The sequence below is a fragment of the Chanos chanos genome, chromosome 16 (assembly GCF_902362185.1).
Source record: "Chanos chanos chromosome 16, fChaCha1.1, whole genome shotgun sequence".
Classification (NCBI taxonomy): Eukaryota; Metazoa; Chordata; class Actinopteri; order Gonorynchiformes; family Chanidae; genus Chanos; species Chanos chanos.
In genome coordinates, this window is record NC_044510.1 from 10,950,775 (window position 1) to 10,974,084 (window position 23,310).

The following is a 23,310-nucleotide window of genomic DNA, read 5'->3' on the forward strand; positions in this document are numbered from 1 at the left end:
CATCGGAATACAGAGACAGAAAAATTACTTTCGACTACAACACACACGCACATTTTCGGTTCATGCGTGTCTTTATATACCGTTCTGCTTCTGTAACCTACCTGTATGAATCGGCGAAAGTCTCATGCCACGGTTGATGGGTTACATTAAAATTCGTTATCTTAAATCAGCAAGAGCTGTTCTTTTCTCTCTCTCTCTCTCTCTCTCTTTTTTTACTTTAATGGCTTTCTTTCATTATTTCTTCAATATTGGTCCCAATTTGTGAATGTCAATTTACAGCCCAGGTGAGTCGTTTAGAAACTCGTAAGATTAATTTAGGACAACGCATGTACAATGATTTTATAATTAAATATATTTATTGATTGCGTGTTTTCAAATACTAAAACGTGTCACGCTGCTGTCTTCCGTCCATAAATCCTTTGGTCGTTTAAAATTCAGCAATACGATTTAATGAAGATCGTATCATTCGTTTTCTTATTTGAAGATTACCCCTTCACTATATTATTTCTAATCAAATTCATAACGTGGATCAGTATGGGGGTCTATATATTGGTTTTGGTTAAATTCCACATAAGGAAACACTTCAAGCAGACTACTATTTCTGAAAGAAAACAGTCTGGAAACCTGTGTAAATTCATATGCAGTAGTTATTTCAATACAATGCAGTCCACAGTAAGGAAAAACACTTTATTTCTGCAGACTACTATTTCTGAAAGACAACGGTCTGGAAACCTGTGCAAATTCACATTCAATAGTCATTTTAATACAATGAAGCGCACAGATCATTTCTATCGTAGACGAGCATGGTGATGTTGAGAAATTTTTGGTTTATGAAGGGATCATTAGAAAATAGTGTATAATGCTAGCTATAAATGCTTAAACGGCTTCTTTTTCCAGCCGAAAGAAAGTCTTCTTTCAATAGTTGCGATGGTCTTACTACCATGGCACTAATTAAATATTGGTCTTTACATATACGGCACCACCAGTTTATCCATAAATTTGTTCGATTCCTAGTTTCAATTTCATGTGAATGGCAAAGAACACAAAGATATGGGGGGATTTTGGCTTTAACACATACATGGGCCCTGTACCACTGTTCTCAGTAGCCAGCAAAGCCGGATTTTCTAGTTCAGTGCGAGTGACATGGCTATGAGTAAGTCTCAGCCATGTGAGCACGCGTATAGGCCGCCATCTTTCTTTGACAACGCCCAATTACCACAATGAATCAGTCACACGTAGCGCAGAATGTACTGGAAACTATGCAACGTATAGGGGGCTGATGAGGAGCCATTTTCGTTCGTATAGAGCAAACTGACCCATTTCATCGTGCATTAAGACCACATTCTAATCTCTATAACTATTATTTCCCAAAGTAATCAATCATAGGAGTACTATGTCCTTTTATTGCCTTGTATAATCTTTAACATAACCCAGTGGCATTATATTCGGTGACGCGCACATTATTTTGATGTATTCGATCTATAAGATGTGAATTTAAATAACAGTTAACGCTAATCACAACTTATAGTGAACATAGTGTTTAAAACATTCGATAAACTTTATCCCGTCTCCTCCATCAAGCCATAATGGCAGTATGGGAGAGACATGAGCTGGCAAAATGCAGAAGAATGTTCAGAGAGAGCGATGGGAGAATATTCTCGAGGTACATAACGTGTTTTTTTTCCGCAACACTCCCCTCTGCTCTGCTGCGCTCTATCTAGCCTCGTCCAGGCAGCGAGAGGGGAGACCTGCCTTCATTCATAAAGTCAGTAAACTACTCGAGAGTACTACAGCATCGTGAAAGAGGCGGTGCGCACAGTGGCTGCACCGCCCACCCCCTCTGCATCTCTGAGGTGGGCGGTACAGCAAGAAGAAGAGCTACGCAACCACACAGGGATGAAGGATAAGACCAAAACCGAGTTAACTCGAAATTACCAAAGAAACCCAGCAGTTATTGTTCTGGAATTCAGAACAGATTTCTGGCCACCTCGACATCTATCTGATTACATGGTTTACGGTTTGTGTCTTCATTAAACGATTTCGATAAGACATTTCGATTAAAGCACCACTGCCTCGCCTGCCCTAGGGAAGTCAAGGACTGCCATCGTTCGTGGTAGAAAATAATCATGATATCGCAACGTTTTACTTAAAGAAACGTGTGCAAAATTTGCTTGATCACCTTTGCCTTAGACTCTTAATAATTTGTGAGCCTTTAGACAAGACTGTGCAAATGAGCATCAACAAATCTAATTTAACGAACGCTGGATGCCGTTTCATAATGCTAACCATAGCGCTCTATTCTGTGCACATGAAAGTCTGTAATAATATGTCACACTGAAGTATCGTCTTAAACTGGGACCATTTGCAAACCTGTCTTGTCCTCGCTATAGTCTACCACTCTAGAGGAAGCCAATGCACAATCCTGATGTCACACCCTCCCTCAAGTGAACGAAGAAAACTCTGCTGCATGATTCTCTCGACTACTTCCTTAAGATCAGCGACTAAAACATTACACGTTTCAAAAATGCCTTGTGTTTCCGAAGTCAACATAAACAAACGTTACCTTTGTGCCCTATGACTCGAAAATGAACACTAAAAAATACACTGCTGTTCTTTGAGAATCATAGCAGGTCTAATGTTTAATCACCCGTAGGAATGATACTACGATTTTGAAAATGAACATTCACTTTTGCAACTTTGAAGGAAGGCTCAATGTGTAGCAAAGGTCGAACGGCAAATGGAACTGATATCAACGTATCTTTGTCAAGATGTAGATCCAGATTGTATATGTTCGAGGAAAAAAACACACACACACAAAGCAACTTCGATTTCTCTCAGGTAAAGCCCTCTAAAAAAATGTGATTCTGTTGATTAAGCAAGCCTCCCAAAGCTACAGAGTACTGTTGAGCATTTCTTATTAGGTTCATTTTTTAACCAGATAGAAAGAGCAACAATTTCATAATACTCAATATAGCTGCCTTCATTTTCAGTAACTGTGGAGTTCTGTAATTACTTTTCAGTTCAATGTTTACACCAGAACAAAAGAAGGAAAACGTTTCTAGTGGCTTATGATCCTTGTTCTCAAAACTGAAACAACTACATAATGCTCAAAGCAATACAGTTTCACTAAATGACATTTTCTCTTTAATGAAACACATATACACAGTTTATTAATGTACAACAAACAACATCAAAAATAATTCAGTGTCTTCAAATTCAATTGACACAGCGTGCCAACAGACAATTAACAATGCACATCTGAGGCATAACTATGTAGGGTTTTCTAAGCTAAAACATACCGAAGGTAAATAAAACGTATTTAAGAAGAAATCAAAGTTAAATCTATTGAACAATTTTTAAGTAATAAAGAGTTTTAAAGACTTGTTCATTCCTAACATTTGCTTTATTTATTTTGTTTTGTACTACTTTTAAAAAGGTTCTGCGGACTGAACTACTGACAAATCTTAAAGATTTTAAAAAGTATATTTTTAATTTTGCCTAAAATTTCTATTAGTTATTCTGTCTTTCATGTTTGAAACGTTAACATTAAAAGAAGAGCAAGGCTGCACAACCTACAACCAGCTACAGGATCACAGTAAAGTTTTACAGTCTATCCTGATAATGCCAGAAAGCACACATGGATAAAAGACAAATATATGGGTCATTTGAGTGTAAAAGAAAACAACTTAATAAAAATGACTTACCTAAGTACCAAAAAAAAAAAAGTTTTCAGCAAAAAAAAAAAAAAAACAACTTTTAGGACCTATAGTTCCCATTTTCTGCTGAAATCAAACTGAAAAAGTCACTTTACTCAACTGATTATTCATTTTTGATCTTACACAATCTTATAACCCCAAATGATTGATCTGTTGTCAATCCAATGCTTTTAAGCAATTCTATGCTATTGTTGTTGCTTTTTTTTTTTTAACATCTATGGATGATTTTGAGTGATTGAAAAAAAAAAAATCAATGACCAGAAGTCTAACATTGTACCATCGATGTTTTGAAGCATAAAAAGTTCTGACGTTCTCACAAAAATCAAGGAATTAAGGGGAAAAAGGGTAAATGACAGAATATTTTAAGAGATGGCATTGCTTCATTTACAAAAGTGATTTTTTTTTTTTTTTTTTTATTTAAAGTACTTTACAGAAGTATTTTTGTATGGATACATCTTATGTTTGCTTTGGGAAGATCTCAAGCATTTCAACATCTGAAAAAGACCTTCAGTTCACTCTACACTACCGAGGAACGCCATTGGAAAATGGTATCAAGCCATATAGCCTTCCAGTGCAAGGGGGAGGGGAAAAAAAAAAAAAAAAAACAGGGAGTTTCTTCCTCCCAGGGTGTGACGTCAGTCCCTGACTTTGTTTTGAATCAATGAACCCCGGGGACCTATAGAACGTCCAGAATGTAGGGCTCCAACAACGCTATGTGCAGCTGATGGCTAGAAACTGCCCTATACCACTGCTCCCTCCTCCTTTTCACTCCTCTGTTTTTCCCCCTCCTCTCTCTCTCTCTTTTTCATATCTGCCTGCTCGTAAGACTCATCATTCCTTCAGAGACCACGTTCATGACAGATAATAGCCGTTATCAATAAAATTATTACGACACATAAGTAACAATAAATTCTAAGGAAAATAAGGATTGAGCCAGATCACGAGTGAATACTGACAAACAGCAGAGGCCGCGTGCAAATCTGAAATTCAAATCTGTGAAACAGTATTTAGGTATCTTTAGGTATCTGCCACCCTTAAAACGACGCTGCTCACAGCCAGTCCGGAAAGATGTTTTAACAAATGACATTCAGTATTGGAATTGCCATTTTGTGATTAACTGGTACTTTAATAAATCAGCGAAGGGTCATTAACTCTTGCCCAATTTAAAAATAAATTTAAAAAAAACAAAACAAAACAAAAAAAAAAAAACAGAAACAATAAATATGTAACGCAAAACACTTAGCTTTGACCGGTGCGTAACATTCCAGGCGAGAGTAATGTCAGAGTGAAGAAGTGCATGTGATAATGTCATGGCTTACATAATCTTGCATTGTCAAATGTACACAAATCTTTTACTGTCAAGATATGAAGAACCTGTTTTGCCCCCCCAAAAAATTTAAAAAAATCCAATCATACTTTGTTTTGTGAGGGGTTTTTTTTTTGTTTTTTTTTAAACTAGCTCACGTAGAGGAAAATGTACATTGTCATGTCCAAATATAACCTTCAGTCCTCCACAAATTGATTTGGTCAATGGCTTGATCCCAGAAAATGGCGCATGCACACGTACACATACACATACATACACACGCCAAGTCACATGCATATGTACGCCAATCCCATGCGTGATATGGCTCCTCCGTTTAAGAGCGTGATGAAGAACCAGAACAGAGAGGTATGACTCCATGTGGGTTAAGGGGTAGGAAAGGGGGTGGGGGGGCTTTCAAACAGGGGGTGGAGGTTTGCCAGCCCCTCCCCCCTCCAGCTATATACTATGTCTGTGTGTGTCTGTCTCTCTCTCTCTCTCTTGCTTTCTCTCTCTGAGCATGTGTGTATGTGGTGGGGGATAGCATGACCATACCAGCACATGCCTGTTTGGTGGACATGTGACTTAGAGGCTCCATTTTATGTGATTGGGAGAGAGAGGGAGGGAGGGAGCGAGCGAGCGAGAGGGAGGGGTGGAATGGGGGTGGGGGTGTAGGGGGGGGGGTGGGGTTAAAGTATAACATGGAGGAGAGGAAGGTCTTCGCCGAGCACTATTCGGGTTACATGGCCTCATAAGAGGGAAGTGGCAGCATATACTTCAACACACAACTGCCATCATTTAGATTCTTAAGATACAGTCTCAAGTCATTCACAGTCATTGTAAGCATTGAATTCTTAGATCCACGCAATTAAATGTTTTAGCAAAGAAGAGAGAGAGAGAGAGAGAGAAAAAAAAAAAAAAGACACTTAGCACACCATGTTCCACAACAATGAATGCACATGACATTGCAAACTTTGAAGGCTAGAAAATATAGATTAAAAAAAATAATACATTACAGACTGAAGCACGATAAACGCAATCAAGCAAATGAACAGTGTTCACACTTCACCTCTGTGATACTGTAGCCAAAATCCATGACTGAACCCATACAGAATCACATGTCTCTCTATCTAAGGTCAGATCTATTAACTCCAAAAGCAGAAGACACAGCAGACAAAGTGCATCAACAGAAACAGAAGATTCATCATAAATAAAGTGCAATACAGTGTAATCTAAATGAAGAATATATATATATATATTTAAAAAAAATGTATATTACATTTAGGTAAGTATGAAGAGTAAAAAAAAAAAATGCTATTTGTAGGGGGGGAGGGCTGGTAAACTGTGGTCCTCAACTGGTGTCAATCAACTAAAATTATTTTAAGAAAACCAACTCTTGTTGTCAAACCACACATTGTAATATTTCAACAGCTGTAACACTTTAACATAATTCTGCTTGGTGTGATTTATTGAGGAAATTGCTAATGTTGCAATAAATCCAGTTGTTTTGGGGGGGGTTTTTATGCACGGAGATATATAAGATATATCATTGGTATGTTCTCAGTAGTTCGGAAAACTGTTTTTATGAGGAGTGTACTACTTAAAATATGGTTTATACCACATTTTTACTTTTCCAATCAATTATTTTGGAATGCGAGATAAAATTAGCAAGTTTCTTATTTAAAAAAAAACAAACAAACTCTGAAACTGGTATGGTTATTTAAGCAAAGTGTTTGGAATTAACACAAGGTTTTAACTTGTTCTCTTTTATTTATTTTTTTTATTTGAGGATTTGTTACGTATTCATTAAGTTTATAGAAATTAGCTCCAGAACTAACAAACTTAGTTCAGTAACTCATTCTAAGTTGTGAACAGAGCCTTTCCATCGACTAACTTCTTTAACAGAATCAAATAATGTGAGCAGTTGTCAGACTTACTAAACCCATTAGAGTGTTTTGAAATTCTTACAGTTTAAAACAGTGCGCCAGTTTTATTTATGCAATATTTGTTTAAACAAAAGTCACATCAACGAAGCAGCTTTTACATTACCCCTACTTAAAACTGCTTCATATGAACACTGGCACGCAATATGCTATCAGTTTGCAGGATTTACATATAGACTACAAATCCCTGCTTTAGCTGAAGGAAGTCCAAATAACTAGTCAGTACTGAGAAGCACCGTTCAACAATTTCTTAAGTTTGTTAAACTATGTAAAATCTCCTATTTTCTGTGACAAATTTCACGTGTCAAGACAACAAAGTATGGTTAAACATGTAAACTCAACCCCATCCAGGGTAAGTGACTCATTTCATTTACATTTACATTTAACATACCATTAAACCAAAAAATAAATAAATAGTAGCGACCTGTCATGCATGGAACCTAATGATGCAGGTTACAGATTAACAGAGGGGGGCAAAAGTGTGCACAGCAAAACATGTGCCTAGAAAAATGATTATTTTAGTGTTCTAACCTGTTCCTCCTGCACTGAACTACTGGAGGCAAGTGAACATGAAGTTATACTTAACAACTGAACTAAGAGCATCAGACTGATCAATAATTACCTCTTCACCAACCGACATAAATTAAACTTTTACATGCAAGTCTTGCTAGAGCACCACACTTCTAAATACAATGAATTAAATGTGCTGAAAACCAAGCCTCTTTTAAGAAAAGAAAAAAAATCGAGTAAGTCATTATCAGGGATCAATTTCATGTTTAAATCTTTTCTCAGAGGGGGGTGTATCAGAAGAGGCTACTTCCAAGACAAAAAAGGGGTCCTTGGGTCTCCCTGGACCAGTTAAACTGTGAAATCCTGAGAACTTTGGCATTTAGTGAAAGGGCTTGCTATGAAACAATTATTTACACTGCATGAAAGCGGCAGATGAGCCAACCCAAGGCGCACAGAAGTACAACACACACACACACAAAAAAAAACTGAAGAACAATATTTCACTGATGGTGCTTTGGATTGGAGTATAAAAATTAGCATGTGGCTATCAGAGCATTGCGCAGGAATAAGCTATACATTTGCAGTTCTGGTGGTTAAAAGGAGAAGCAACCATTTAAAAAACAAATCAGCAATTTTCAACCAGGAAGTCTTGACTGAAAACTCAGGGGATTGAAACATATTGGCTTTTTTTTAAAAAAAAAAACTCTGCTTAGATAACATCTGAACAGTAAACGGTCGCGATAAAATATTGCGCACTTTGGCTAAAATAACAGCAAAAAAGGGGAAAAAAAAAAAAAGAGACACACATCTAAACTATACATCCAGCACAAAGTTGGCAACTTCCTGTCACCAACCCCAACACTAGACTCCAGGCACACCGTGTACCTCCTTCAGCTTTCGTCTCATTTGAAAAATGTATGAAAAATGTAAAGAATGTAGGTTCAAGGGGCCACCTCCCAGCTTTCTGAGCAACCCCAACCCCCCCACCACCTCCCCTCCCCCCTTCTCCCTCCTTCGAAATGTTTATGGTGGCCTTTGCCTGAGCCATACCTCCAATAAGACCAGTTCACCATACGTACAAAGAGTTACGGGGAGGAAGGGGGGTGGGGTGGGGTGGGGTGGGAGAGGCCCATTAATCAGAGAAGCAAAACACTTCTTCCACCCCCCACCCTATGTCCACCACCCCAACCCCCCCCCCCCCCCCCCCCGTCCAACAGGGGAGAGAGAACAGTCTAAATCTACACTGTCCAAACAGCAACATACGCCATTCACATTAAGTTCATTCATTTTGTCTTTAGGCTACCTGTTCAACCAGGAAGAGGCATTGACAAGGCCAGTCAACGACCCTAAAAAAAAAAAAAAAAAAAATCACCCCTTTTTTTTTTTTTCCCCTCCTCTCTGTCCTCCTTGTTAAACGTAACCATTTCCAAGCAAATACACGGATATTGTCTTCATCTGAATGACTTAACATGAAAAATCTCTCGATCTTTCAATCAGAGCCTACTAAAAAAAAAAAAAAAAAAAGACTGTGTACATCTTAGCATTTTTCCCCACATCGAGTAATTTAAATGTGGATAAAACAACATGATTGACCAACGACATAAAGCCACGCAGGAGGTATTACCGAGCGGAAAAAGTTTCCGCCCCTGCACCTTTCCAACCTTCTTAAATTTGTTTGCACAAATGTCACCTCTGGACACATGTGAGCCTCAGGGTGCTTTGCAAAGTTGACGCTTCCCCTCCATTAGTGGGTGGAGCGTGGATGCTTCAAAATGGACTCCCACTCCGCTTAGCTTGTGATTTCAAACCGTCCGCCTCAAACTGCCGTCTCTCGTCAATTCTAGAACAGTTCACCAGCGTTAGCAGGGCCAGATGACGCAGCCACGAATTTAATTTGATGGAAATTGAAATATTCATATGCATGTACATGGTGGGGTGGGGGTGGGGGGTAGGGGGCGTTGGTGTATAACTGTGTTTGTCCAGGTGGAGGAAGACTGTTTCCTTCTCTGTTTTCACACTGGCTTCTAGTCAAGGAAACATTTGTAAGTGTGAGAACCAGTAAGCTCACTGGCACTAAGATCTCAGGAGATCCTATTCCACCCACTCTGAGGGAGAATCTCTTTTTAAGATTCAGCTGAGAGCACACACACACACACACACACACACACACACACACCATATCACCACCACCCTCCTTTTTTTTTCCATCCTTTTTTTTTCTACCCACCACTGCCTTCTCTCAGGTCAATGCTTCACCAGATTCCATTAGACATAATACAAATCCCACTGTTTTTTGTTGGGGGGGGGGGCTTCTTTTTTCTTTTTTTTCCCCCCATAGAACAGAGCTAGCGGTTTACGTGCCCTTGTGGACGGGCTTGGCGGTGGTCGGGGCAATCCAAGACTGCAAGCTCAGAGCCGTGAGGCAAGCAGAGGTAGAGGGAGTCAGCCCCTTTAAAAAAAAAGCAGGACAGATGGTTTAAAACAGAGAAGGGTGGGGGTGGTGGTGTGGGGAACATTGGCAAAGGGTTAAAAAAAAGGGAGGGGGGGGGGGCAGGGGGGTCTTAAAGAGACAGAGCACATTCTTCACCCGCCGTTTATTTCTTCTCCTCGCTTGCTCACCGTGGACGTGAACGTCTATAGAAGATACTGTTCTTTCTTTACAATTTTTTTTCCCCTTCTGTCTCTTCCTCGCTACGACCCTCTTAACTCCCCCCAAAAGCTACAGACCTGACACTTGGATATTCTACCACCATGATGGCAGCCAAGGGAAGCCCACAAGGAAGTGTTGCCGAGCGACGCCTCTCGTCCCCGCCCATCTCTTTCGAAAACCCTGCACAAGCAGTCGAGCCCTCGGAGAGGGAGGCTCGTCATACGACCAAACGAAACGGAGCATGCACGCGCAAGCGTCACTTTCCATACAGTGCGAGCCTGGCAGCATACGGTATCGGATCATAAAGGTTACGGACTAGCAGGATAAGCATCACGTTATGCGCGGGTTTCGGACCGCCGCAAGCCCGTTTGTAAAAAAAAAAGAAGCGATTTTTTTTTTTTTTTTTTTGGCATGGCAGCATTGTCAGAGCGCCTCTACGAAACGGCATACAGGTGCTCCAGCCTTCTGATTGGTCGCACCCCCCTCTCCATGCCATCCCTCCCCCTACCTATAGTACTACAACTGGGAGTGGAGAGAGAGAGAGAGAGAGAGGGAGAGGGAGAGAGAGAGAGAGGGAGAGAAGGAGAGAGGGGGGGAAAGTGCGAGCAAGTGTTTGCAGCTTCAGAACAACCAACAAACACCATGGCAGTACCCACATCTATTTATACAACAGAACAGTTTTATCAAATTCGCAACCAGTCATTTTCCTCAATCACACGTTCATGTTCATCAAACCGACTACAACCAGTGGAGATCTTACTTCTCACAGTAAAGTTATTTAAAAACAAAAACACAAAAAACATTCTAACCTGACACTGAAGTGCTTTAGCCAAAAGAACATAATTAGGTATACCACTTATCTCTATGGGGGTACCAAAAAAAAAAAAAAAAAGTAAATAAATCACCAAAATCCAATCCAAGACAGTCTGCATTTTTTTTAAAATCACATCCTCTTACACACTGATCATTTGAATCTCTGCCACTCAGTAGATACAGGATATTTTCTTTGAACCTTTGAAGGGGTTTCCTGCCAAACAAATCAAAATGACAAATATCTGAATGATGATGATTGTTAATGATCTTTCGTTCTACCAGAGCTGGACCTCTGTGTAAGCCCCCCCCCCCCCCCACCTCCTTCTCCAAATGTACAAGCTAGTCATAATGGACAGTTAAGGAGGAAAGTGGTCATAATTACACAACAGTTTTACAAAACAAACAATTACAGTAATGAATGTAATCAGGGACAAGGGGGGGTACAGCTTGGTTTTCGCCAAGAGGTATGGAAACCCGTCCACTCGACACCCAACTAAATCGTCTTTGGGAGATTCTGCGCTGTCCTGATGTCCCGACACAATGCAAGCGCCTTAAGCAGCCAAACAAACAACAAGCATGTCCACAGAGCAGTAAACTGTTGTCACATGTGTTACATTTGTGTTTAGGTGCTGTTGGGAGTTGATTAGTCTGGGAAGGGAATGAGTGGATGGGTGGGGGGTAGGGGAAGTGGATGGGTGATTATTGTTGCTGTTTGACACCTGGTGGATTTTAACAGAGGTGTAGAAACTTCCTTTTGTTCGATGAATTTCTCTCAAATACTCTACACTTCAAGAAAAAGAGTTAGAAAGAGACTGACCCAACAGGGAAGCGCAGTCAGTCTACTCCTACATAACAATCACGCCTCATCAAGCCTGAAGTGCATGCAAGATATATGTGGGCGTAGGTTTACCCAAATACACTAAACATACACATTTCATACAATCCACTTAAATATACAACAGCAAGATGCTCTTGTCTACCATTAAAATCTCCCCTTTTCGATAGGCTACTACACATACTTGTTTCACTTTCATTTCAACTACATTGTGTCAAGCTCTGGTTGATAGTGCATGAGAACCATTTTAAGTCACATAAATAAAATAATATTTTAAGTCTGGCAAAATACATGCCCTGAGAGGTTATGTATACGGAGGATCAGGGTGAGAACACACAATTGGGGTCCAAACAACAATTAAATACTTTTCCTCTAGAACTGCCCCATCCCGTTCCCTCCCTTTCCCTTAAAATACTACTGACTCTCAATCATTAACGTATTAACAGGCACTAAAAAAAAAAAATCATTAAAAACTTTAAAGTTTACCAAGTTTCTTTTACACACAGAGACTGCTGCTGCTGTTTTACCACAGAAAACTGAAAACTATATGGTATGGAAAAAAAAAGCCATACTCCATAGTCAAATGTACACGAGTTATTGCTAGGTATTTTTTTTAACACTGATATAAATGCTCACCCAAAATAAATAAAACAATGGTATGTGTTTCTTACAGCCCTACCATAAAAGTTTCAGTTAATTAACATTTTGAACACATTATCCCCAATGCAAACTGCCTTAAATGTTAGTTCAACGGGAAATTTAAAAGTAAATAAATAAATACACCACGAACTACACGAAAAGTACACTCCTTTGGCAGAAATTGGTTACATTTCGTTCATGCAGATGGATTTTCATGACAACATGTAAAGATGATTACGGAGAAAATAAATGTGCGGTGTTAAACGTGTAAAATGTGACTGAGAGTGACTACATGGAATGTTACAGCGAGAAGCACACGTCTTTGACTTCTGTGGCTTGATTTCACTTAGTACGTTCGACACAGAACTACAAAATACGCCATTTTCTGTAACTGGTGACGTTGGACTTTTTTCCTTGCAATAAGGGCGACCACGTGTCGTATTTTCTTATGAACTAGGCCTTGCTTCATGACACAACTGCTATGATTGTAGCTGGGATATAAATAAAATAATTAATATTCAGAAACAATACTGATCTACGTTATTAGAGGACAAATGTTTCTGACTTATAGTTTCAGGGCCTAGGTTGTAAAAAAAAAAAAAAAAAAAGAGCGAATTGAATGTTCAAAGAATCAAGGGTTAAAAAAAAACGTCTGCTCATTTGATAAAACAGAAATATGTTATATGTTTATTAACAGACAAATCCACTTGGCACTCTCGTTATCAAGGTCAGCGCCAGTCATGTTTTGCGCTTCGCCACAAAGAACCACCCTTACCCGAATGAAACAGTGGCAAAAACCAACATGATACAAATTACATCCCATGCATGAATTTAACTCCAACATTCGCTAAATTGGCTAAAAAGAATTTGTAAATCAACTTTTGTGACTTTTTTCGCAATATACCCATGCTCCCTGTTTCCCGTTTGTAGACTACTAAAAATGGGTATGACGAAGTTATGGCTATGAGGTACTGATTTAAATATGTAAAATTAACATTGGAATTAAATAATGGCCTGTGCTAATTGCCACTTTCATAATAGCCCGCGCAGATTAAGAAAGGTGGGTAGGTGGGGCGATTGTAAAGGTAGCACTGAAATATATATTTATTTAATTTGAATATTCCGGTATCGACACGAATCAGTTACACCACTTTTCAATGCACACACCTTCAGTCAGTGTGTTAACGTTACGTCTTTATCCAGAAACGTTTAAGGACAGACAGGCCCTAAATATTTACCAAACTCATCTCCATTATTCCGTCGCCTGACAGGCTACGTTGTTGGCTACTGTAAACCTATGATATACACAAAAGATCCAAATACTACGACCATCTCTTGAATATTTACGATAATAACACTGAAGTTACTTGTGAATTTGCGATAACTTTATCCTCTGACATTTTCTTGAATGCAAGTAAATTTCAACGCTAGTACAACTCCAAAACCTAGGCCTTTTGTGCCATTTACATTTAGCAAACACATAGCGTCATAAAACATACTTTTTCAGCATACAGTGCATACATTTATGACTACATTTGTAGTCAACAGCTTACTACCAAACAGTATCTGAAAATATCGGTACAGAAAGCTGAAAATTACAACCAGTTCCATTAACAAGCACCAGGGCCTACATAAAGACGAGGCCTTGACTGCGTGTGAGGAGCATGTGCCGAAGTAGTGATGACGTTGCAACCAACATTCTTCTAACCATGACAAATAAGTGTGAATAAGACCATAATAATACACGAGATAAACCAAAGCACGGGCTTCTTCGACATACCATCATAGGTATAGCACAGACAGCTATAATCAAACTATACTTGACAAGCATCACTCCATTCTTATTCAAGATTTCACACAACAAAGGCATCAAAGATCATATCAGCATGACGAGAAATAACAATTGTTAAATGCAATTTAATCAGATACGATATATAGCCAACTATTCGATATCCAGCGACAAGTTACAAAACACAGCCTGCTTCACTCAGTCATACGTCCATTTTGATATTCAGCAATTAAACTACTATTCCAAGAAAAAGTCAAATACCTTTGCTTCTTGGGCACAGAATGTTCGACCTCAATTCGTTTGCCGTGGAGTTCCACTTTACCTGGGAAAAAACAGAAATGTTTTTGCAAAAAATTAGGGCACGTAGTCCATTCATTTGCAATGTGCCTAAAATGTGCTTTACGTTGGGCCTCATGAGAAACACAAACATTTGTTTCTTTAAAGCAATAGTTTTGAACATTGTTAGGGGCATGTTATATTTCTGCTCAACTGAATTGTGTAAAATCTGACCAGTAAAAAGAAAAAAAAAATCGGGCAATGATCAGCCCTCTATCTTGGGGGTTAGAGAAGGCAGTGGGGATAACAGAAGTTGGAAGTTTAAGAAGTTAAACACTAACAAACTGCAAAAAGTCATCATACAATTAGCATTCATGTGCCCTTACAAATGTAACACTTATTGCAGTTTCAGGGTTCACCGAGCAGATAGGCTACACCACATTTCTCATAAAGACAAGTCACTTTATGAAGTGCTTATCCTACGTAAAACTAAAAAGACTTTGTGAAAGCGTAAATCAACATACAATGATAAACCGTTTAGATTCTGAGTTCTCGCTGTGTTCTACTTCAAGTGGAACACACGAACAGAATGGCGACCTTCGAGCTATATAGAGCACACATCACATGCAACATATGTAGAGAATCGTGGAGTACAACAAGAGCGCATATCCACATAGTGCACACATTTAAAAATGTCACATTTGAGAATAAATTGTATCAACACATAAATCAAAACAAACGAGAGTCTGATTCTTATTGGCGTTCGCAAAATATACATGAAACGCGTTTTATCTTAGCTATAGTGGCCTAATAGCCAAAAGGGGGAGGGGTGTGATTTGATTCTATAGCTGAACCGAGTATAGTGAACCTAGACATGAAAGGCTTCGAGGTGGCATCAGTACTCTAAGTACAATGCGGTGGACATGAGGCCGTATTTGCAATAATTTAGCGGTTTGTACGAGCTCCAACAGTACGTAACATATGCAGGTCTTTCAGAAAGAAGCTCTTGTCAAACATTGTTTCCTATTAGAAAGTCTTGATTCATTTGTAACCATTCATGTAGCTTATACTCAATTTACACAACCCCCCTCCTGTTTAAAAGTTAAGTATCTTTCACTACGTAAAACTCGATCTGTAACCAGAATTAACGTCAATAGGTTATGGAAATATTTAATCTTGTAGTTCCCCCACACTCCATCATCTTTTGAAAATGGAATTTGAAGTCAGGACGCGAGGGTGCCAGGGGACAACACCACAGTCATTCACTTGATTATCAAGTGGCACCTCCGCTGTAAGAAACTAAAGGTACACGGTTACGAAGAGCTCATTACTTACCAGAAAATGTTTCAATTGCTTTCATAGCCCACTGGTCGTCCGGGCAATCAACAAACGCGTAGCCAGTTTTCATGAGAAACTGCCCAGAGTACGGAATCTTGTAGTCATCAAAGGTTTTAACCAAGTCCTCTGCAGTCACGTTTTCGTTCAGATTTCCAATATACAGCTTGTTCATGGTGAAAAATTATGCTGCTCCGAAAGAAATGAAAAAATCAAAGCAACAAAACTTTTGTCAAAAAGCACAAAAATATAGAACGGGGTTAAGACAACTGAAGGCTAAAAAGCACTTGTAGATGTCAATAGGTTGTAGACTAAATAAAAACGGAAGAAATTAAATTTCAAAGTGATATCCAAAATGAAAGAGGAAAAAGTTAGACAAAATTGTAATGCTGTAGCCTGATGAAGTTCAGTGGAGAAGTGGAGAAACCTTGTCTGAAGCAACCTTCGCGAAGTCCTCGCACAGTGTAGAAAACGGTATCAGTTTGAATTAATTTGATGGTGGTTATGGTGGAATAGTGGTAGAAGTATGGCGGGATCGGGAGAATTTTTTTCCTCTCTCTGCCCCTCAACCTCGAGCTGTACCCTGCACTGTCACAAATCCTTCTGCTGGCGATGGCACCGCCTCTAAACCGACTCGAATTTACTAATTTTTTGTTTGCAAAGAGGAAACCACGTGGTCACGGAGTAGCAAGAGAAAGGGCCGGCCCTCCTAGATATGTAGCACAGCAGCGGATGGGTGTGATAGGGAAGCGAATCTCCCTGTGCAATGCGCTTTATCGTATCATGAGCGTACGGGTTATATGCATACGTAGCCCACACATGCGCGAGTCAGGCTGTGAGTGGTGTAGAACCTTGTCAGCGAGATAAAAAATTTCGTAACATATGAGAAATCAGGATACATCTTAGTGTTTGCATTGCTGAATTACATTAAGACGTGAACATGTAGCCTACTGGGCAATATTGGTCATAAGGGAAAGCGTGCTGAAATATTCTGTGCCTTTATACGTCTCAAAAACTGTAAGTTGCCTATGCCTACCAGTGAGGCCGACTAGGCGTACTGTTCTCTCCACCCCCTTCGAATTCACCTATGAATATGCATTATGGTAAGGATTTTGAGAGGGTTGCGTAAATGACCTCACTTTCAAACAGCCCGAGTGTTCCCTAGCTACGGAAAGAGACAATGAGACGTATTTATGAGGCCCATGGTATTACGGCAATGGTCATCACAGACATCCGCCATACAAGCAGACAAGGAAATATTAGGCCAAGTTAGGTTGCGTATACTATCGAAGATCATTGTTTAACAGTACTGTGAAATTCCTGACTTACAGATCCGGCCTTTGGACCGTCCTGAAACGTAGTCTTTCTTTCGTGATTGTCTGGTAACTCTCATAAGTCTGATGTACAGTGACACAACTGTAACACTCAGACCCCTGAGTGATTCGTGGGTCTTACTAAAGCAGCGACGACGGTGGGGGAGGGTATAAGCGAAACTAACAAGCCTAGTTTCTTCCTTCTTTATTCTGCAGTTTTATGAGGCGTTCTTCTAAAGCCTTCTACTTTGCTGTGTGGTGCCAACAGAGGGTAGCCTCAGCCATTCACTCACCATCTGACAACTGGCTTTCAAAATGGTGGACTTGCAAACACTAGGCCCTAAAATGCAATATGGAGCATTCTGTTTACTACCAGGAAGTGAGTGATTGAGATGTTGAACATGCTCTTTAAAATGAGAGAGAGATTCTTGAGTGGATCTCATATCGTTTTTTGTTTTTAATAACTGTACTCGCTGTGATATGTAATATATTACAACAAACAACGTAATTCCTGCAAACAATCTGGAACCCAACTTTAAGTAACCAAAACTACGCGGTGTTTGTAAATGTAGGCTACACTGCCTACGTGGCGGTATTACAGCTTTCAATTGTTTCACACAAAATGGCCTCCACAGAGAAACCAGGCAGTATTTGACATAACAGATTTGTCCCACAGAGAGGCGTTCAATTGACATACCCGTAATCTATACTGTTTAACAATAGTTGGACATTTCATGTCACTTTTTTTAGTACGGTTGACCCTTTGTCCTATTGGAGCGTAACAGTATAGCAACAGTTAAATAAATTGAACCTCACTTAGACCCGATCAAAGTGATGGTCCAAATAAATTGCGCTATTGTATTCATACTTGCATTGACTTGTTGAATGATTTACTGTGGATATGTGTCATCCTGGAACGTACTTAGTCTGTCCGCTTATTAGCTGTAGTTCTTAAAACAGAACATTTATCACGGGTAGTAATTTAATCTCATTACTTCATGGCATACGTTCTATTTTCGCTATACGTTTAATCTAAAATCACTTTCAGGCAAAGATTGTCTGCAGGAGGTACAAGTGACTCTTCCCAAAGGTTTTAAAATAATCTTATTGTGGGTTATGTTGAATACACAATATGTAAAAGTGGAATGGCGGATTATAGACTACCGGACCAGCAAAACTTCATTGCATTTAGCAATACAGCCAATCAATATCACGTCACAGCTGTACAGCTTTAGCGTATTTATGTTTTTTTTTGGTTTGTTTTTTTCTTGTTTTCCCCAGTGTTTCTTAACGGGACACGAGAAAGAAACTCCTCTGCATTTATGGGGCCCAGTGATTTTACGGTTGTCTACCATTACCAATCGAATATTGGTTGTGTACAGACTGCAATTAACAACATCGTACCAGGCTTTGAATGGTGCAAAGTCATATCACAAGATCACGTAGGCTACATATGGTAAAACTGCACATAGAGTGGTCGAGCACATGGACGAAACCCAACAAGCTGTTTAAATATTGAATAACAATTGCAACTGATATCACTTAGTTCTTTAAATGTCCGTAGGGCCCATACAGTTGGACTGTCCGAAACCCCGAGGCATGGCATTTCGAAGAGCGACCAATGCCTTTGATGACTCGTTTTATTTACTGTCAAAAGCACCATGATGCACTTTGTCGATGACATTGCGTACCCTTCCTGTGAGATTTCCGTTAATCTCAGAAGGATGCTGACTGATGCATGTTGTTCGTATATTCTGTCCCTACACGCTGTGTATTTATACGAGCAAATGACTGTCTGTATCATTTACCACTCAACAAGTGGCTCTGGTTTGATTTTTTTTTTTTTATCAAAGATTAATGTGAGTCAAAGTAAAGTATATATACCTACTGACATATTAACAAGTATATGGATTACAAGTGTTTCCTTAGTTTTGCTCTTGAGAAAGTAAGAGTCTAAATCAGTAGAAAATATTTTGGGAGGAAAAAAAACTCTACTGATGAGTGAAATTCTTTGCTTTCTCACTCTATGTGGTCCTGAGAAGGCAAAGGCATGTTCAAATAGCCCCCCAAATGTGCACAGCCAGGGTGCTTAGCACCAGGATTGTAGCTGGCCACACACTGTGGAGGGGGGGGGGGGGGTTGGGAATGGCAGGAGCTGAGGGATAGGGAGTCTGTTTTTACTGGGTGAGAGAAGGACACATAACAGAGACTTTTCCAGAATAAGCTGGAATTTGTTGGCAAGGGGGTTGGGGAGCGGGGGTGGGGTGTGGTGGGGGTTGGGGGGGATGGGGGCTACCAACCAAAAAGCAAACTTTGTAATTTACTCTTGTACCTACGGTACAGTGCTACACTTCATGAGCCCCTGAATAATAATAATAATAAAACAACAACAACAACAACAACAAAAAAACCCCAGTGCTGGATACTGCTAGTCCAAGCAGTATCTCATTGTTCAGTACTAGAGGGGTTTAGAGGAATGTTCCATTGCAATGGGTTACCATGAACAGCACTGGTTTCTTTTAAATATATCAACAAACCTGTTGCCCCAATATGCAGCCTCACATGCATCATACGATTGGGAGACAACCCTGAGAGTAATTTACACTTAGGCAGATGAAAGCATCTTTGCATTGGTATGTGTACATTGCTAATTCGTTAACACAGTTATTTGTGCAAGAAGTATGGACAGCCATCACAAACCAGTTGGCTTGTCTGCTGGTACGGGTTTAAAGACATGCGCTAATGTCTCACACATATATTATGATTCTTATGTTTCAGTCGACAGTGAAAGTGACTTGTGCTTGGTCAAGTTGAATATGCACCACACATATTGTAAGGCAAACAGCCCATTTAATCGTTTATAAAAACATGTAACTTTTACGGCACGTGTGTGAGTAGTCGTAGTTAGCACTGAAATTGAACGTGCAGATGAGCCAAATTATCACCCATTAGGAGCAAAACTGCAGATGGACGAGATTCCTGTTAACTGAAGCAAGAGAGCTTGCATTAATGAAAAGATTCTCTTCTGTATGTCAGAAACTCCATGTGATCATTCTTTTTCTTTTAAATGACTTTAGTTATTGTTTGCTTTGGTATATAGACATGATGGTTTCTGAATATGCATCAGAACCAACACTGGTGGCATAACCTTTTTATTTATTTATTTTTTTCCATTTTTTTTTTTTTTAATTTTTTTTTTAGGATTTTATTTACTGATTTGTTTATTTGTAAGACCTGGCTAAGCAACTCCAGGAGTTTAATCAACTGTTGCATGCGTACAAGTTTTGGTTTATGTACCTGCTTTATTAACAGAAAATTAACTTCAGTGAACTTCAGTTGTGCAGTGAAACAGACAGGACAAAGACAATGAATGTTTGAAATATAGCTCATGGTCTGAACAGACCCCATCAACCTCTTATAAAACATCAGTTATACCCCATATGAGCAAAGTTTAAACGCATTACCTTGTTATTTCACAGGAAACAGTCATATGCCTTTTATGTACCTGCATGCTATCTGTGATCAAGTTTTGATCCACATGAAATGTCATAAATAATAATAATAATAAAAAAAGAAAAAAACATAATATGTCACTTTTAGTGAAAAGGTGAGGTATGGTTCCTAGCCTGTGAAAAGTTGCATGTATCCTTACTAATGTATTCTAAATTAATTGTGTGATTAAAAGTGTTGCCATGTGAGTTGCCATTTACACATAGGGTTTGTTATGCCCGTGCTGTATATTCAGTGACACATTTGTAGTAAGCTTAAAGGCAAAGAGCTTTCTTCTTCCTGTATTCATTTGCAATCAAAATGGCAAATTTGCATGTGGATGAATGAACTATATGTGTTCAAATATGCCATCATTTCTCTCCCTTATATTCTGTCAATGTGCGTATGTTTTCCTAATTCGTCCTACACCTGTTGCCTTTAAATTAGTTTGGTTAGGTTAAGCTTACTTTATTGTTGCACAGGAAGGGAAATTAATTTTTTTTTCCTCTGATCTTCCATATACGGTTTAAATCGGACTTAAACGTGAATTTACTGAGTTTAAATGAGTTCAATCAGTTGTCATTAATCAATAACAAAGGAAAAAAAAAAAACAAGAACTGTGTGATGAGGTCGTTACGAGATGCATATTTGTTTCATGAATGACGAAAGTATGGTTTCAATGCCTATTAGAGCAAAAACAAGATTGCTCAGATAAAAATTAAAACAGCAAAACTTTGCATTGCTAAATTATAAAAATACCCTGATGTACATTTTTGTCCTTCCTGTGGTGTACCAACAGTCATACAAGAACCTTGATGAATTCTTTGGTTTAATTAAAAAGAAAAAAAAAATAGCTGATGCAGATGGAACATTTTTCATATTATATTTGTATTTATCAGCACACCCTATTCACTGCTGTTTACTTTATCTGATATGATTTATTTTATTTTATTACCATTGTCTTCAGTGTTCCACCAAGAATACTGACTAAAAATCACACCATGTACTTACTGGCTGTTGTCTAATGTATGATCTAGGTATAAAACAATGCTGAATCTGTCTGTCATTGCCTTGAAGTACTGCAGTTATACCTTAGATATTAGGAATGAAACTCCTTAGTGCTGTCCTTCTGTTAACCTTTGTTTCAACTTGTTTAGAACAGTTGAGTTGTTTAGACACAGGATGACTGACAGCTTCTTGATTTCCCACAATGCTGTGCAAGTGCTACGAGCCACAATGTGCTGTCTTTGCAGAAATATTATATAATCTGTACTTGAGGAGACCTCCTACCTCCCTCTCTGTCCCCTACACCTAATCCAGATTATTTAGTCATCTATAGAGACCCTAGAGAATAAATGAATCTTAAATAGCATTGTATGTTGAGCTGCTATATCTGAAAATCTCCACATTATTTGCTTTAGAGATGCTGATTTCATTAAGGTGGAACTGACAAGCATTCATTATAAGATATTTCTGAGAGTTTACTCAGAGTTAAATGTGCTAAGGTGCAAAGTATTTAATCAAGACCATAGGTCATGTGACCAGATGATAATATCACAAAGAACATTAGAATAACCTCACAAGAGATTTGCAATTCTTTATTAACACTAGAAGAATCCTAGTGCTAGCCTCATATCAGGAAGAAACTGCAAAAAAAAAAAAAAGGTAATTTAAAAACAAAAATTGGTGAGAACACACACACATATATTTCACATGAATATTTAGTTATTAAAGTTTAAAGCAATTGTCAGTTTAGATTAAAGTTTAGAGTTTTATATTAAATAGTTAAATAGTTACTGAAAGTGGTAAAACATTCAGTTCACTAAGTTTTTATTGCTGTTTCAAATTGGTTTCTGTCTTTTGTCTTAATGTCTACTGTATAATGTATTAGAAAGTCCATGTTTTATCCTAATAAATCATTTCAGCTGTGGGGAATAATTGAACATTGTTAATTCTTACACATCAAAAGCATGTTTGTTTAGGTGAGATATGAAAAACTGTAGCATGTTCACCATTTTATCCCTGTAACTGGTTATGCTCATACCAAAAAACCTGTACTGAACATTCTCTCTTAGCACAAGTGAGGATAGGTCAATCACCAACCAGCCTATTTACGACCAGAGAGGGGAGGAACATAAGAGTATTGATCGAAATATTTGAATGAAAGAAAGAACACGTTACAGAACAAATGCATAAAAATCTGACCAGAAACTTTTACCTATTTTGGTTAAGTGTCCTTCATTGAAATATGTTTGTGTAAAATGGAAGTTCTAACGGCGTTATTCGTCTTGTAAACTGAGAATGTTACAAAGAAATTCAAAGACGATATCGACCGACTTACACTACATTTTCGTTTTGTCTTCAAAATGGAGAGAGAGAGGGAGAGAGAGAGAGAGGGAGAGAGAGAGAAAGAGAGAGAAAGAGGGGGAGGGTGCGGGATAACCTCCAATCAGAAGAACGCAAAGCACTATGTAAATGACGCGCGCTACACACCCCAACACACGTAGTAATTATTGTCATTTTTTCGTTTTTCAGTTAACTCTGAATCTAGTTAAAGGAACTCAACAGATATATCTTTGTATTAGATGGTTTTGCCCAAATCTGTCCCAATATTCTCCTCTTCAGCGGTCAAATTCTTACATGTGGTTTGGAGAAGGCATTGGTTTAAAGCGAACATTTTTTCACCGCAGTTCCACATG

The 23,310-nt window shown here is 38.8% G+C and overlaps 1 protein-coding gene across 1 annotated transcript in view; it reads right to left on the reverse strand.

The window, feature by feature from the left end:
* The window catches only part of igf2bp1 (insulin-like growth factor 2 mRNA binding protein 1), a 35,601-nt gene extending 19,617 nt beyond the window's left edge, over positions 1–15,984 (reverse strand). The window contains exons 1-2 of the mRNA XM_030793663.1: positions 15,810–15,984; positions 14,460–14,520 (exon numbers count right to left, since the gene is read on the reverse strand). Of these exons, the coding sequence (XP_030649523.1) occupies positions 14,460–14,520; positions 15,810–15,984 (236 nt within the window). The remainder of the gene's footprint in view (positions 1–14,459; positions 14,521–15,809) is intronic.
* Positions 15,985–23,310: the final 7,326 nt, after the last annotated feature.